Here is an 18,728-nt window from a genome sequence, read left to right on the forward strand (position 1 = left end):
GCAAAGTATGGACTTGATTCGACGTTAATATAAATGGCTCAAACAACTTAATCGCTCGGCTGATGCTCGGCTGAGTGAGTCTACATGGAGTCTACTGAGGTGTCTTGTCACTGTCACTTTTTGACAGTTACAAATAGGATAAGCTGCCAGCTTGGTAGAAATTTGTTCTGGCGCCGTGATACTTTATTAATTTCTAATACACTAATGTTACGAATAAAGTTGAAGTACATATCTTTTTGTTAAGGATCACGATGATTCATAGTTTATTCATTATTAACCCCTCTGGGTATGTTATTTTACCTTTATTTTGTACTTCATTGAACTAATTAGTTGATCTCCAATCGTTTTATCCTACTTTTTATTGATAAGTTTGTTTAATTTATTGTTTTTAACATGCAATATGAAGCCGGATATGTACTTTTTTTATTCCCAGGGATGTTTTCCTTGAAAAGCATTGGCGTAGCGTAATTCCAAGATCTGTGTGCGACTACTATTTGGAAGCTCAACGAGCCTCGCCTAATGTAAGTTAAATAGTCGTTTATAAATAGTTATAAAGTAATATTGTAGCAATTGTGGCGATATTAGCATTTTAACTAAACTAGTAAACTGTTAGTGAAGGTACTCTTGACAGGTATTCATAGGGTACCTATATATATATCTTTGTAGGTAGTTTCCAATTTGACTTAATTAATCTTATTTCAAGAAACAGTAGGAAAAATATACAAGAACTAAGAGACCAATTAATGGGTTGCATTTAAGGTGCCAATGAATGCCTATTTCACCCTGCCTTTATAAGTATTAAAATTATGAAAAAGAGATGTATTTGTATTTATATTTAGTTGATATGTTTTAAGGATGTGCCTCCAGTTCTGGCAGCGCCCCATCACTACCTTATCTCCATTCAGCGAGGTGGCGTGGCTCTTGTGGCAGTTTGCCAGCAGGAGGTGGCACCGCTCTTTGTCATTGAGTTCCTACACAGGGTTGTAGACACTTTCCAGGTATGCATACACCCCAAGGGCTAATCAAGTTGATAAATCAGATAAAGCATAAAATAACATTTTCTTTTAATTTTTTAACTTAATTTATTTTTATATTATTAAAATGCAGCAAACTTTATTTTAGGTGTATATTTGGCATCAAAGTGCCAATACATATATACAATAAAATGTCCCTCCAAAATCTAGTCCCAATATATATCTATAAGAAATTTTGTAAGAGAGCACACAATCTACCACAGACATATTTATGTAGCAAGTCAGATGATTTCTTGTATTGAAAGTTTGCTACTCTTTTTGCTATAACTTATGAAACAGCTGCTTACTTACATCACATATATTGCTCTTTTCCAGGACTACTTTTCTGATTGCACAGAGACTATAATCAAAGAAAATTATGTTGTTGTGTACGAGGTAAAAATGAAAACATATATTATTAATTTTAATTCAATTAATATAAATATTGTAAGATAAGATAAGATAAGATAATGTTTTATTGTCAAAATTCACCCTTACCTTTTCAATATTTACTTACAATATTTTTTCCATATTGCAGCTTCTTGATGAAATGTTGGATAATGGGTTCCCTCTGGCAACTGAAAGCAATATTCTGAAAGAATTGATCAAGCCACCAAATATTTTGAGGACTATAGCCAATACAGTTACAGGAAAATCCAAGTATGCATCAGTCGTTTTAAATTATACATATACTATATTATCTACTTTATATTTTATGTAAGAATAAAATTCACAAATGCAATATAATAGGATGGTCAAATCCAAATTTGGTTTATATATTCAATACCATTTGGGACAGAAGATAGTAAGAAATATAGTCTGACTTGACAATGAATTCACCATACTTTATTTCGTTTTTGTTAATCTTAAAAATTCAATGTGCAACTGAAGTTTGATTTTATAAAGAACCGAATTGAATTTCATGAGTGTTGTGATTTAATGTACATAGGTATTATCATGCCGCGATCAGAAAGGGATTAGAAATGACAGATTTCCATACACTTACGTCTAAATCAATATGGATTGACAGCTATCTCAATCCCTTTTTAACACATTCAATACCACTAAGTGCTACGGGTTACGCTCGTAGCGCGTAGCCACGGTTTCGCCGTATGTAGCGCGTAGTCGCTACGAACAGTGTACCCGACAGTCGGGTTCTTGGTGTTGAATGTGTTAATTGCGATTCAGTAATAGTATTATGTGGCTTAATATAACTTATAGCTAACCAGTTTTGTCCCAAGTAGTAGAATTAATAAAATATATTTTTGGGTGATAATGATAATAGTGAATAAGTAAAAGACATAAAAGTTATTATATTTACTCTCTCAAATAAGTATATGAACTGAATACTGAATTAACAAGTGACTCTTGCTAAATAATACGCTACTTGATAATTTTGACAGCGTTTCGTCGATCCTACCATCCGGCCAGTTGTCCAACGTGCCGTGGCGTCGGTCTGGCGTGAAGTACGCCAACAACGAGGCTTACTTCGACGTCGTCGAGGAGGTGGACGCCATCATAGACAAGAGTGGCGCCACCGTCTCCGCTGAGATACAAGGCTATGTACGTGCATGTATTGTTTACACTGTAACTGTATCCAGTTAAAATCAAATAGAAAGTGGCAACTAAAGTGGTCGAATATTACCTTCGAATACCACCTTTTGTTTAGTTTGTTACTTACCACCGGAATAAGGATGTGTTGCGATATATTTAGTCAATAGGTGTTGTTGTGTACGTTTTTGGTACTTAAAAGGTTGCTAGAGTATTTCAATGGTGTGTGCTTATTAAATGCTTTACCTACTTTAGTTCACATTTTTGGTCTGACACCATTAAATTTTAAAGCCACATCTTGAAATATGATCAAAGTAACAATTTGTTTCCTAGCAGGTAAAACTGTTAAAAGAATAGTCTTAGGTAAGCGACACTGAGCTGAAACAAATGTTTTGGGTAGGTATAGCTAATTTGGCTACCAAAATGTGCATTGCATGAAATATAAAAAAAAATATTAGTGGAATTTTTATTTAAGAAATTAATTGTTTACTATTCCAGATTGACTGCTGCATCAAATTAAGTGGCATGCCCGATTTGACGCTCACTTTCGTAAACCCGCGCCTGTTCGATGACGTCTCGTTTCACCCTTGCGTGAGATTTAAACGATGGGAGGTACGACATTTCAAATATCTGATGTTACAGTTCCTCCTTCCTCTATCAAATCTTTACACAATCCCTATTTCCACAAAAGAAAACCTAACTGGAGCAATATTTATTCCTGATAATATTTTCTATGCCATAAATCAAATTGCATATTTTATAACATTAACAACTGTACAAATTATAATTAACTCCTCTTTTAAAAAGTAGTATCCTCCTAAGGCCCAGCCATACAAATTTAAAATCCATAATTTGCCACTGAAATTTGAACCAACAGTATAAGAAACAGTTGATTTTGCGTTCCATGAAAATCGAACGAAACAATCCAAAAGCGACTCTGTTCCAATTGAATATAATTGAAATTTCATTGAACTGAAGAAGTACTATAGGTAGGTCTTAGGGCCATAGGAGGGTATAGTTCTCGAGCTTATTGAATGGATCTTGATTCGAAAGGACCTTATAAAAATAATTTATATTTGTTATTACAGTCTGAAAGAATCTTATCGTTCATCCCTCCGGACGGCAACTTCCGTCTGATGTCGTACCACATCGGGTCCCAGAGTGTGGTGGCCATACCCATATACGTGCGGCACAACTTGATGCTTCGCTCCAACGGGGACCACGGGCGGCTCGACCTGACCGTCGGACCTAAACAGACGATGGGCAGAACTTTAGAGAGTATGTGTATATTGTGTATCATTTAATCAAAGTGTATAGTTCTATTTTTTTAGCATTAGATAGAAGGTAAGCGATCTTAACATGTCTTTTTATTAAAAATCACCATTGAAAAATAAGTCACAGCAAATATGTTAGAATTATAAATTATATACGATCTTTTACATTCTTTTGCTTTCATAAGTAATATAAACTAATTTATTAAAGCGTTTTTCAATATGTTTAAATAAAAAGACACGTCAAGATTGTTTACCTTCTTTCTAATCCTAAAAAAATCGAAATATAGGATAATACAGTAATTTATCTCCTAACATTTTAGATTCACGTTCGAAGTTCTAAAAACATATCAAACATTCATGCTAACTCACATATTCAGACTGCTAAATAATGAATGTGGCCCATAACTAACAGGTAGATGACACAGTCGCGCCCGTAGCCAATTGATATAAAGTTTACATGTTCTTAGGTTTCCTAGCTTTTGAATATAGCGATTTCATGGAACTACTATGTGTAGTACCTACATGTAATGCACGTTCATTTGTAAAAGAAAACTCTGTTCTCTTAAAAATATAGGAATGCAAAGAGATGTAGAATCGTATTCAATTCACGCAAATACGGCAATATTAGTAATAAATATCTACCAGTTCAAACCAGATATGTAATACCAAAATAATACATTTTTTTCTTGTATAATATCTGCAGTGATAACTAACCCCCCTGCATAGGAATTTGTTTACAGGGGGGTCAATAACCTCTGCAGCTTACTATACTTACTCTTTTGTAGTAGGTACTTTTCAAAAAAAATCGAGTCGTTTGCCCAGCAGTGGGACACCAATGTAGGCTAATAAAAAAATCTAGTGTTTTCTTATTCGTTGTATGTCAATTTCAGATGTGGCATTAGAAATCTGCATGCCGAAGTGCGTTCTGAACTGCTCGCTGACCGCTAACCAGGGCAAGTACTCGTACGACCCGGTCAGCAAGGTGCTGCTGTGGGACGTCGGGCGTATAGAGCTACCGAAGTTGCCTAATATTAGAGGAACTGTGAGTAACAATTACAACTAATGATACCTATAAGTGACGCCCCACGGGTAAAGGTACCTTATGGCGGCTGGCGCTTACGCTATTATTAACGCCGCTCCAATATTATTGCGGCGCTTTGCGACGTAAGCGCCAGCCCCCATAAGGTACCTTTTGCCGTGGAACGTCACATAAATAAATGAACCTATAAGTCATTATTGAAGCTGCATACAATGGCGTTATTCATAAACGAATTATTGGCCTGAATCGTATGTCTTTGTCTGTCATTTTGACTTATATATTTGCAAGAAAGGGATAAAACCAAATTTTGAATAGAATAGACGTAGTTTAATTCTTAACAGATAAAAAAGACGAACAAAAAAAAAGCGTACACATAAACATTACAACACATCAATACATAAGTAAAGTTTTATGAATAAGGGGGTTATACGATTAGACATGTTTATTGCGTCATTATTCCGACAGGATTTGCTTTGTTTTTTTAAATTATATTGCCGGTTCTTTTTTTAACTATAACGTGAGTCCACCGCGATACTATTTTTACAGTACATACATATTGTGCTAATTTACATAGCACAACCTTTCGTCTGTCTATAGCACTGATCAGTACGCACGAATTAAAATCCTTTGTTTAATACAATAGGTTTAAATTCGTTCGCACTGATCAGTGCTTAGACATACGAAGGATTAAGGACAATACGTGCCTATGTCAAAAATTATATATACTATACTGTAGAACGTTGTACAATACACGTGCAAATTTCCTACTTGTCACGTTACACGTATCGTAATGTACTAATACTACTAATTAACCATCTGTTTCTGTATCAGGTGTCAGTAGCGTCAGGCGCGGACACGACAGGCGCGACGCCCAGCGTGAACGTCCACTTCACGATACCGCAGCTGGCCGTGTCCGGGCTGCGCGTCTCGCGGCTGGACATGTACGGCGCCAAGTACAAGCCGTTCAAGGGCGTCAAGTACGTCACCAAGGCGGGCAAGTTCCACGTGCGCATGTGATGCGAACCCAACCCGGACCTGGCGTGGCTCTTCCTCAGGTTGCTGTGACCCGACTAAACGAGTATGAACCTGCTAGTATCCTTTGTATATGTCGCTTAACCTTTTGGACGCCAATTACCGATATGTGCGCACCGTATGCGCATCGGTCACAGACCACAAAGCAACATAGACATACGTGCATATGCATAAAGTTTAATTTCAGTTTTGACACTTCGGTGACGTGGCATCAGCGTGACAGCTTTTGTGTTTGACACTGCGTCGAAAAGGTTAACTTCAAACTTACCTTTTCTTAATACCTTAATACTCTTAATACCAATATCGCATAATCTGACATATGAAAATTTACCCGAGTTTGAAGTTAAGCGACATATACAAGTCGAGCAAGTTGAGCCGTTCATTAACGTCAAGTACATCACTAAGGCGGACAAGTTCAACGTGCGAATGTGATGAGAACCCAACCCGGACCTGGCGTGGCTCCTAAGTGTAAGTGTGGCTTGAGTGGACGCTCGGAGCGGAGCGTTCGGCGGGGCGTGCAGCGTGGCGTCGGGCTCACAAGTGATTTAAGCAGCGCGCACTAAGGCCGCTCCTAAATGTTTGCATTTGTTTAACATGCACGCCGCACTCCCCGCCCCGCTGCACGCCCAACCCAAGCGTCCACTCAGCCTTAAACTAAATGTAATTTCTAAGCTATTAATATGTTATGTTTCGCTTTGGCTTGGCTAGTAAAGGTCTATTTGCCTGCTATTCGCCCATTAATCTATGTACATATGGACATGGCACGCCGGCAGTCTCTTGGCGTCATACGTTTAGATATCGAGTTATACTCGTAGATATAGTAATATAATTCGTGCCAGCAGGGATGCACGGGGCGGGTCGACGATGTCCATCGTGTTTTGTGAAATTGTAAGGTAAATGATGTAACTTATAACCGCGTTAACAGTATGCCGCGCCGCCAGCCGCCCCGCCAGTCGCTTTAGATTTAGACCAATCTCGTGGCCAGGCCGTTAGCCTGAAACGGAACGGAGCGGTCTTTTTATACTTATAATTAGGAAAATTGTATAAACCGTGACGGCGATTGGAGCTCCATTTTGTAAAAAGGCTGTTATTTAAAGCCTAATCCACAACCCAACGGTGGTTAGTCAGATGTAAAATGATTGATGTTAAAGTTCATATAAATATAATTCTACCTGTATGTTACTGAAATAAAATAGAGGTTAAGATATTTTGAGCGTATCAATAGAAATAATTTTACATCTGAAAATAAATGTATTAGTCAAGTAAGTTACGCGGGTAAGTTCATTTATAATTCAAAGGTGCGATTCAGTCTTGGTCAGCTCTACTGATTTGAGTAATTTTGTAAACGTCTGTTAGATCTACCAAGTTGTCGATAATCATCCGTCATTTTGACATTTTGTAATTGTTAGAGATACACAATTTTATGATACCTACGACTGGCGAGCGAGAGATTTTCACTTTCATGGATAGATATCAATATTGTATGTAGATGGAAAGTATAAATATGCAATTTTCATGTACTTGTTGATTATTATAGTGTTATTTAATTTAGATCAACATATTATGTAATCATAAGGTGAATGTTATACAATATATCCGAACGTAGTACTTATTCTACAATAAACTTAATGTCAACTTTTTACACTAGGCGTCAAGATACATATCTAGATGTATCTTCATATGGATTTGTCGTCGCCATATCTGAAGCCCCCTCCAGACTATGCGCGTGAATCGCGGGCGAAGTTGCGAACGCGAGTTTGGAGTCGATTTCGCTGTCTGCGAAAATCGACGCCACACTCACGTTCGCGGCTTCGCGCCGCGATTCGCGCACGAGTGTGGAGGAGGCTTGACACTGCATGTATAGTCAGTAATAGACTTGAAGGCCAATAATGATGATGGATTTTGTAGGCACGAATGATTTGTATTCTTTCGTTTGCAAAAACTATGTAAATTGCTAATTATAACGGTTTTATAACTTAACTCTCGTTTTACTTTACCCTCACCGGAGAGTCCAAATAAAGAATAGGGTATTGGTTCGATCTCCCGATCTAACGATGAATTGGTACCTAGCCTAAACCTAGCAAGAGAAAACTCAATCTCACGTATGCAGACACCGTGACATATATGACACTGTAGATACTTTGCCTTTGATAACTGCCGGCCTAGCCAAGGTTACAATCGCTATCGCTTCGACAACGAAAACCATTATGTCTCTCTATCACTCTTCCATATTAGTGCGACAGTGACAGTTGCGTTTCGATCGCTACGGAGCGTAAGCGATCGGCATCTTGGCTACGCGGCCTGATCAGACAGAATTTTCCTGGCAAGAATGAGTGTTTGCAAAATGTAAAAATTAATCTGTTATCAATAGTCATAGATTAATAATAGACCAGCGGTGGAACAAAAATGGGTTTTGATAACATTAAAGTTTTTTCTTTTTTGATATGTTATTGTAAGCATGTTAAATAACGTTCATGTAAAAAGTTAGAAAATTTTAGGTGGAGCGTTCGGCCATATTTAAATATTTCAATTTTTGCTAAATAACTATGTAAATATAAAATTAAAGTTACAAAAAACTTTAACATATTCAATAACACTTTAATTTATTCACAATATTCGGTTTTTAGAAATCTGGAACAGCTGCTTTCTGGTGAACGTAAAAACACGAATTATTATGTAAATACAGAATTAGAGTAGCTGATATTGCAAAATTACGATATTACCTATCAACTTAGTATACATGTAAAAAGTTAGAAATGTAGACAATGTGCTTGTCTAGATATTGATTTCTGGTTAAGCAGTATAGCCAATATTGAATTAAAGTCTGTAGAGTTAATATTACACGGTCATAATAAAGATCTTACTTCTCACACAAAAGATTAGAAATATAAAATCACGGCGACACTAAATACTGATACGTAAGTATGCATTCCGAGCTTATATTTCAAACGCGCGGCGTTTTCGCGCGCCGCGCTGTGCGCCGGGGCAGGAGGCAGCGATCGACGGTCGCGGGCTAGCGGTTAGCGCGGTGACCTTAAAATACGCAAAGCGTTTATAAAATTATTATCAATGGTAAATAGTTATTTTACACAGTACACTAATGGAAACTTACCTTCCCTTATTTATTTCTATATGTACTAGGGATTGCCCGCGGTTTCGTTTACGTAGAATTCGTTATCGTGTTAAGTATAGAAATAATAGATACATTTGAAAATTATTTTAGGTGCATTGTCATACAGATAACTACCCTTGTTAAAGTATTCTTCAAATTCAATACACAGGTGTCATTTCAATATAATTTTGCGTAATTTGGCGCTTTTAGGTTATAAATGACTAGCGACATATTTTTTAAGAGCGATCATCTCCGATAATATTTACTTTATCATAAAATCAATTTCAAACTAACGTTATTCAATATTTATCATTTTAAAGTCAATATTACCAACCAACTGATCCAATTTACCTACGGAAACAACTCAAAATTTGCATCAAATTAAATGCCACTTTTCTTATCCGTTTCGAAAAATCAAGAGGGCCTTTACGAGCTGATGTGATGAAAATTTTATTTAACCTTCGTCCCTCGAAACCTTCACTACGCTCAAGGTTCAATTTTACGAACCACTCGCTACGCTCGTGCTTCAATTTTAGAATGTTTGAATTTGTGAATGTACTTCCTGCCTCGCACAGCCAAACTGTGGAATGAACTGTCCGATACGACCTTCAAACCTTAAAAGACCCCCATCTTAAAGGTCGGCAACGCGCTTGCAACCCTTCTGGTGTTGCGGGTGTCCATGGGCGGCGGTAATCGCTAACCACCAGGTGATCCGTCTGCTCGTTTGCCTCCTATTTAATAAAAAAAATGTTTCGCTTGTTTGGGTATCAATATTAGCACGAGCGGTTAATCAACAACTTTTCCCCTTGTAAAACAAATAAGGTAGGTGAAGTGCAGGCATATCAGGCCCGGCGGGTAACAAGGCCCAGCATTCAAAAATAACAGTTGCTCCCTATTATTCCCAATTATTCTGAATTTGTACTTGTTGCTAAGAAGGCCCACTGTCAGTGCAGGTAAAAAGGTCCAGTCCCGGGCCTTATTGAACATATGAGATGAAATATTAGATTAAAATATTTTAAGATAATTTTGAATATTTTTAATCTCTTATTAATAAGGTCGATTTGAAGAAACTTCTATAAAATTATGACTTATAAATAACACTTGCACTGCGTGGGCTGTCAAAATTGCTGCAGACTTTTTCTTGGTCTAACTCTAATAATTTATCACTTGCTTTATTGACCTAAAGACGTTTATAGATCAAAAAGTCTAATAACATTGCGGCACTTATACTTTTTAGAGGCAGTAACTATTTACAAGTGACTTTTTTTGTTAATACATAGGTAGGTATTTACGATAGAAGTGCGAAAAATAGATATTTTGCAACGAGTGACAAATTTTAACACACGGCCAAAGGGAGTGTTTTAATGTGCTTATTATAGCACCGGTGTCGTAATGTAGCACCAGATGTACTGTCAAAATTATGTTAATATAATACTTATTTGTTACGAATAAATATTTATACTGTAAAAAATTATCCCACCAAACACATTTTCATGTAAATTGTTGCTAAGACGAAACCATAAGACTCGCACTGTCAAAAAGTTGTCAGATCTCTTGTCGAGCCAAGCTTCAAACTCTACAAGCCCTAACTTCACTAACTCTACACCTTAGTCAAAATATGTGGCTTGGCTGTTTCGCTACCGCCACATGGGCATAAGGTGAAAAATTTATTAAATTCATTATTTTTAGGGTTCCGTACCTCAAAAGGAAAAATACTGAACCCTTATAGGATCACTCGTGTGTCTGGCTGTCTGTCTGTCACAGCCTATTTGCTCCGTAACTACTGCACCAATAAGTTGAAATTTGGTATACACATGTAAGTCTATAACCCAAGAACATACATGTAAAGTAAATAATAGAAATTCAAATGTGACGTTCCACGGGAAAAGGTACCTTATGAGGGTTTCTAGTTTCGGAGTTATGAAATGTTTTGTAAAGAGGTGAAAAAATGCTCAATTTTTTTTTATTGTGTGATCTCAAACCTTAATGCGTAACGTTTGTTTACCTGTTTTTATTTTTGTTATAAGTTAGTTATAAGCCTAGTAACGTCGTCTCAGAGTTTAGTAAAAAGGTACCTTATGGAAAAAAGGTTGAAAATTTCCAAAAAAACTAGTCAATACGGGAAAAGAAGTTTGGTAGAGAACTGTATTAGCATTCTGCAAAACTAATTTGATAATTTCAGTTCTGGTTGGGGCGCCTAGCAAATATTATAACCGTACATCGACCGACATTATAAATCCAAGTAGCCTGCTATTATACTAAAGTTACTCTCGTCAAGTCTTTCCATACAAAATTCAATCAAATCTCATTAAGTAACTACACAGTATTAGTACACAAATATTTCCGCATTTATCTTCTTTCGAATATTCGTTTGCGCGAAATTAACAGGAAAACAATGTTTCATACAGAAATCATGCAAAAATCATAGTTAACTTTTCATCAATTTTACGTATGTGTGTGTCACAAATGTCGTGTACAGATACATTTGCGACGTTGCCATACCATTTCCGACGTTGCCGGGCTGACCACGGCTCGAATTTGGAGTGCCGTCATGTTTAGTGCAATTTTGTTGACACTGATATTTGACAGGTAGTTAATTGACCTAAGCGAGAAGTTCGTCAGCTTAGCTAAGAACTATCATGGCGTGTTATGCAAACAGTCACTTTTTTGCTTGCAAACGGAAGATTCCCGGTTCGATCCCCAGTCATTGTATGCTGGAACATAACTTTTTGTATTTTTGTTACACCTACATTTCGTATTGTTTTTTATTTTTATTTAATTTTTCTTATTATCATAAATCGATTATTAAGTATAGGCTACACGTATTCTTTAATTTTTACAAAGATAATTAGAAATTATACTCTTCCTAATCTCTCTGATTTTTACAATCAGGACATCCTCACTGCAATAAAAACCGGGCAAGTGCGAGTCGGACTCGCGCACGAAGGGTTCCGTGCCATAATGCAAAAAAAAACCAAAAAAAGCAAAAAAAAAAACGGTCACCCATCCAAGTACTGACCACTCCCGACGTTGCTTAACTTTGGTCAAAAATCACGTTTGTTGTATCACGGGAGCCCCATTCAAATCTTTATTTTATTCTGTTTTTAGTATTTGTTGTTATAGCGGCAACAGAAATACATCATCTGTGAAAATTTCAACTGTCTAGCTATTACGGTTCGTGAGATACAGCCTGGTGACAGACAGACGGACGGACGGACGGCCGGACAGCGAAGTCTTAGTAATAGGGTCCCGTTTTACCCTTTGGGTACGAAACCCTAAAAAGAAGTGTATAAAATTTCCTGTGGTTAAAAATAATGGATTTTGTCTATAAATGAAAAACACAATTATTACTAAGGTAAATGTACGCTTCACCGAATGCTTAAGCCCTAGACTTACGTTTAATTTTTTTATTCGTTCTGATATTTTCTTACGAATATGTTCAATACTAAAATAGAAACATAGATAAATTTGTCCTCATTTAAACATACCTATAAATTACTGAAATGATTGGACGTGTATTAAAAACATTTTTAAAGTCATTTCTTCCAATTTCCTTGTTTGTACCGTTTACCGAACTAAGAAACGTGATTTGCACATTATACCGAATAGGGAGCCCGCATTACCGAACTAGGAAATAATTGTATGAAAATATGGTGTTGAGTGGTGCTCAAACTTCAGTAGTTCACTATTAAATCCCTACTATGCTTCGTTTTTTAGCATTATAAAGATGGTAAGCGATCTTGACGTGTCTTTTTTATTGAAATAATTCTTTTGAAAAATAAGTCAGTAAGTAAGGTACGCAACAATTATAAAACATGTACGCATATGTATAAAATAATTTGGCTGTTTCATAAATTTTGGCTGGTCCATTTTCTATGGAAGGGTAAATTTTTTTTCACGATTTCGGAGTTGGTCCCATAGTAAAAGTTGCTCAGTATAATCCCAAAACCTCCCTGGGAATGGGAATGTAGTTAATTTTTAGCCACCCTGTATGTGAACCCCGGAATTTCATAACAAAAGATAAAAGTTTAAAAAATCACAATCGCCCACGACGAGAGGAATCTAAAAAAATTTTTTGAACATCATGCTTCATTATTTTTATTATCCTATTCAGTTTTTTTGTCCACATTCCAAGACTATTATCAGGCGTCCAATAAGTATGTCTAAAGTTTGAAAAGCGCTGGCATTGAAATAATGGTCGCAAAAAATAAACATATAAATATCGACCTAGCCGTTATCGTAATAAGGATGATATTCTCATGAACGTCGAATAGAAACATGGCCAACGCAAACATGAGTTCGGTAGCAGAGACCATGGGTACCATTCGCCGAACGGCCGTTCGGTGAACGAAACATGGAAAATATGTGGAACCTATTTCGCGAACGGATTTTGAAAATAGTATTTTAATCGTAATCAATGTGGTATAACTACAAATCTATCATTAAATTTAATACTTGAATCCATTACAAAACCGTACATGTATAAAGTTCTTGTTAATACTGACGTAAAATATCTAAAATTATTATTTGATAATAGTCTTGCCAAAAACCTTATTTTGATGCCAAAAAGTCGTAAAACATGAACATTTCAAACGCAGTTTTATAATAATCTATATAGGTTATTGTTGTTCGGCAATTGCTCATAAAATTACAAATACATTAAGTTATTTGTGAAATTAGGTAGTTAATCTAAATAGTTCGTAATCAACCATTAAAAAAATAATTTCAAAAACATACGCTTTCCCTGATTTCGGACGCTGTTCGATAATACCTTCCAATCAAATTGTCGATGTACTCATCACCGAACTCACATTAAGCTTAATTTCTGATAATATGACTGCACTAAATTAATTAAATTTACTAAAATACACAAACTAATTAAGTAGTCACACTGAAAAACCATACTTTGAAACACAGAAATAAATTTAAAAGGTTTTATGACCTTAAGAAATATACGCAACTTCTTACCGATTTCTTTAAGGTTGCCCATACAAAGTGGCAATCGGGAGCAACGATCCGTTTCGATCAGTTGCCACGTCCCAACTGCGGGACAAATTGGCCGACTCTGAGGCATAGTTGAAGGGATAGGTATTTAACTCGTGGAAAAAAAATACGCAAGTAAATATCAGCTGTAAATAATCGACTTATAGCCTAAAATAGAAGAAATTCGGTGATACGGACGGATATTGAGCGTTCGGTGGAGCGTACTTTTACCTTATAGTTTGTTTTTTTTAGCATTAGAAATAAGGTAAACAATCTTGACGTGTCTTTTAATTGAAAAACACATTTTAAAAATAAGTTACGTCAAATATGTAACAATTATAAATCTAATACGATCATTTATATTCTTCTGCTTTCATAAGTAATCGTTTTTGATTTTGAAAAACCTGATAACACTGAGTATGTGGGGGAAGCGCTGCTGGCCTAGCGGAAAGCAATTCGGAGGTCGCGGGTTCTAACCCCGGCTCGTACCAATGATTTTTCGAACTTTTGTACGAAATAGCATTTGATACCTACCTATTTATACACCGATACCTATTTTTCGGTGAAAGAAAACAATGTGAGGAAACCGGACTAATCCAAATAAGTTTACTCTCTGGGTTGGAAGGTCAGGGCAGTCGCTTTCGTAAAAACTAGTGCGCATGCCAATTCTGGGATTAGTTGCCAAGCGGAGATTGAATATCTGGGAGACCGACCAAAGCTTACAAAACATAAAAACTCAAAAATGCGCGTTTTCTCATAGACCTAGCTAAGAGATCAAACCCCTTATAGCAAATTTCATCGAAATCGTTAGAGCCGTTTCTGATACCATCCAAATATATAAATAAATAATTATATATCTAATAATTGCTCGTTTAAAGGTAAGATAACACAAAGGAGAAACAAAAAGAAATTACCTACTCGCACCAGTCTTGAACCCCAATCCTCTTGCACGTATTTCCACGAACATACCGTTACACTATTGCAACATACTTACGTTGTGTGAAATTGTCTACTACAAGGATCACGGAAACACTGTTTGCATGTGTGAGTAATAGTAGGAAAAAGCGTGACAGCAACACTCCGTCAAATTAAAAAGGTGGTTTTTGCACAATGAAGTATTCAATGTTTTATTTAATAGTTCAATATTTACTTAAAGAGTGCGCGAAACATACTTTTAAGTATACAAATACCAAGACCATTTCACAAAAAAATTAAATCTGAAATTTTGCAGAAGTGGTGCCATCTAGCGAGAGTTAAGTTTTGAGTAACCTAGGCGAACCACCTTAACTAGAATAATCTTCATTTGGTTTGGTCGCATGCAATAAATCAGCCATTGGTTTGCTGAAAAATGCCAATACCCGACGCATTACCTTATGGAATATCTAAGGTCATTGAACCTCAATGCCGCTTGTCTTCAATGGCAACCAAAATATATTATTGATAAGAAATAGACGATTTATAATATCTTTACCCCAAAATATTATTAGTTTATCCTAACCGTTCCATCATCATCATGCCTCATCATGTAACTTAACCACAAGGTACCTTTTCATTACATACAAATTATTGGTCTTTTTTAAGATTATTATGACGAAGAACCAATTAAATTTGTGGCAGTTTAATGTAAATTAATATTTTCTATTCATAAAAGATAAAAGCTTCAATGTGATTGATGTTTTGTAGTGATGTATTATTAGATTTATTTCCATAAGGTACCTTTTCGTAAATGTATGGAGCAAATACTGTTATTGTTATGTAAGTTTAAAGTGGCATAAGGGGTTAAATATAGTATTTAGTTGGGGTTTTAGGATTTATTTCATTTGAATGACTGAATTTCTTTCATATTATGTGCTCAGAAAAATTGATTGTGTGTTACATTAAAAGTAAAAATATTCAATTATCTGATTTTATATGAAAAAGTCAGAAAATACATTTTCACCTCTAAATCGGTATTGTTTTTTGCTTAAACTGTCTCTCAGTGTCGTTTTCTAATAGATAAAATTTAAATCTAGAGAGCTCATTGCAATAAATCGTGAAAATGAAATAAAACTTTATTTTCAAGAGACTGGTTAGTATACACATAAATCAGTCGATATCAAAGGTTTCTATTTGCATTACAGAACAAGTCGCAACATTTTTTAAATCTCAGATATATAAGGTATTATTATTTGTAGTCAACTATGTAACTTACTTCAGGAACATAGTTTTTTAGGCGGCTAAACTTAAAACTTCTGTATCGTAAAGTTGCTCATTTCACAACATTATTTTCAAAAAATCATATCTCTTCTTTTGTATTATCGATAGCTTATTTATTGTAGATTACTGGGGTATGCATAACTCCATACCCGCCATAAGGTACCTTTGACCGTGGGACGTCACAAATAAAGGGGTCACTTTTGAGATGAATGATAAATAGAAGAAAAAAACACTATATCTTGTTATATATCAAATTAAGGGGCTCATTGTGAGAACCTCAGATATATTTTTTCATAATTTTAAAATAAATAGTTTAGAAGTTATTTAAGAAAATACGCAAAAAATGACCATTCCCCCCCCCCCCCCCTTATCTCCGAAACTACTGGGTCTAAAATTATGAAAAAAATACACATATTAGCTCTTTTCCTATAGATGCCAGAAAAACCTATTAGAAATGTGCAGTCAAGCGTGAGTCGGACTTAAGTACCTAGTTTTCCGATCCCTACGGGTTTTTTAATGACATTTTACTCACTTTTCTCTAAAAAAAATATATATTGTTAAAATTGTGTAATGTACGGAACCCTTGGAACGCGAGTCCGATTCGCATTTGGGCGGTTTTTGTATTATACTTACAGTAGTTCTTGTAAAAATGAAACGGCCAAGCCACATACTTTTGGTGTAGGGCTAGTAAAGTTAGAGGGCTTGTAGAGTTAGAAGCTTGGCAAGAGATCTGATAACTTTTTGACAGTGCGAGCCTTATGGTTTCGTTTGGGCAACATTTTACATCAAAATGTTTTTGGTGGGATTTCACTTCTTTTTTTAAGTTGCTTATGACAATCTTCCATGCCCTAATTTAAAGGGTTGGGGGTGATTTACTATTAAAAATCCTGAAATAAGTATCTGGGGGCATGGGGGGTACTAAAACTATCTTACATACCAAATTTCAGCTTCTTAGAGGACTTCAGGAAGTACCCGGTATTGTTGATCATCAAGTGAGTGAGTCAGTGACGAAATCGAAGTTTTTAGATATGAATAAAATCTAAAGTATAAGAGCTATGCAATTGATATGCTTAATAAGTCCGAGAACTTTGTTTATCTGGTATAATCCAACCCCAAGTTATGAGGGTTCCAAAAAACGACGAAGCGCTTCGAGAAAAGGTAGATAGTGCCCTTGCGCTTTGCTCGTCTTGGCAGGGGCACTGCCGTGCCCCCAGATGTTAAAAGATGATACTACTATAACTAATAAAGATTTATGTTTAGTTACCTACTATTTTCGCGTAAACTAGACAATTTTTATATCTTTAGTTATTAAGGCCCAAAATAATTATTTTCACTTATTATAAATAAATCCTCCTGTTATGAAGTATCAAATATTGTTATTTGTATATGTATAACTCTTAAGTTAAAAACAATAAAATCTGTTATTACCTACTGTCAAAATGATTATTTTTTGCGGGATTAAGTAATACACTGCTAGTGTTCAATAAGGCCCATAATAGGACTTTTAAGGTATATTTTCCAAGAGTATCGTAATATTTTTATAACTATTTTGGTATAATGAAGAAACTTAAATAAATGAGAAACCTATTTGAGTGAGTTTTTCATACTTCATATCCTGTTTATTAAAAAAAACCATTTTAATTTAAGGTGGGCTGTATATAGGCATATACGGCTCACACGGAATATACAATAAGGTAAGTGGCCTCACTTACCTTATTGTATATTCAGGATGTATACCGTGTAATATTGAGCAGTTGGTTTATAATATACATATTATGATATTGACCTTGAATAGGACAGGACATGACAATAGGAACCAGAAATAGGTATAGTTGGTCAAACCATTTGTCAGTAAATAAAAACAAAAAACTATATTCATCCTTTTTTTTGGGTGCTAGTACTAGTGTAAGTCAAAGATAGTATGATGATTCTCTCTGTCTATGTTTGAAATGAGACGTTCTTTTTACAAACTATGTATAGTAAAAAATAGTTGTGAATATCTTGTACATTTTTATTACAATATTAGTCAAGATAATGAAATATAGCTGGTCAATCAAATCTTGTCACTAAAAAAAGGCGCGAAACACAAATTTTCTATGGGACGATATCCCTTCGCGCCTACATTTTTCAAATTTGCCGCCTCTTTCTACTGCCAAGATCTGATTGACCAGCTGTAGGTATTTTTACGTAATAAGATATTTTAATTTCACGTAATGTCCGCATCTAATTTATACATGTGCACGGTAAACAAACAAATGAATGATAAGAAAAGACAGACAGTGTTACTGAGCGGGAGGTGGGGCGAGGGGCGAAGTATAGGTAGGCTATGATAGGCTCTCGAGCGCCGCGCCGGCGACTGACGGACCAGCGCAGCGTATGTATGAATTTCGCGCCTTTTTAACTAGATTTTACTATTACAATGCAAGCTACACGCAGAAATTTCTTACTTTCCATAATATGGCTGCGTATATTATTTTATAGTAATAGACTTATTTTTACAGACTCTAATTCAATATTAGATCTTATAG

The 18,728-nt window shown here is 35.7% G+C and overlaps 1 protein-coding gene across 2 annotated transcripts; it reads left to right on the plus strand.

Annotated features, from left to right (window-relative positions):
* The first annotated feature begins 138 nt into the window (after nt 1-138).
* LOC134679494 (AP-3 complex subunit mu-1) lies at nt 139-7,889 on the plus strand. Of its 2 annotated transcripts, XR_010100335.1 has the most exons (11): nt 139-286; nt 434-521; nt 855-998; nt 1,350-1,409; nt 1,552-1,673; nt 2,417-2,576; nt 3,063-3,176; nt 3,653-3,842; nt 4,729-4,880; nt 5,709-5,969; nt 6,253-7,889. XR_010100335.1 is itself a non-coding variant. In XM_063538423.1 (10 exons), exons 1-10 carry the CDS (start codon nt 252-254, stop codon nt 5,892-5,894), a joined length of 1,251 nt encoding a protein of 416 aa, XP_063394493.1. In that variant the 5' UTR covers nt 139-251; the 3' UTR covers nt 5,895-7,889. The 2 variants fall into 2 exon arrangements, 1 of the variants encoding a protein (XP_063394493.1); XM_063538423.1 differs by having other exon boundaries at nt 5,709-7,889.
* The last annotated feature ends 10,839 nt before the right edge of the window (nt 7,890-18,728 follow it).

This window comes from Cydia fagiglandana, chromosome Z (assembly GCF_963556715.1).
Source record: "Cydia fagiglandana chromosome Z, ilCydFagi1.1, whole genome shotgun sequence".
Taxonomy (NCBI): domain Eukaryota; kingdom Metazoa; phylum Arthropoda; class Insecta; order Lepidoptera; family Tortricidae; genus Cydia; species Cydia fagiglandana.

What these genes read in the sequence shown, in the direction of transcription:
- LOC134679494 (XM_063538423.1), top strand. Translation starts at nt 252, where the DNA reads ATGATTCATAGTTTATTCATTATTAACCCCTCTGG. An exon ending in GATGGGCAGAACTTTAGAGA is followed by an intron (nt 3,843 to 4,728) that starts GTATGTGTATAT and finishes TGTCAATTTCAG; the next exon opens with ATGTGGCATTAGAAATCTGC. An exon ending in TGCCTAATATTAGAGGAACT is followed by an intron (nt 4,881 to 5,708) that starts GTGAGTAACAAT and finishes TTTCTGTATCAG; the next exon opens with GTGTCAGTAGCGTCAGGCGC.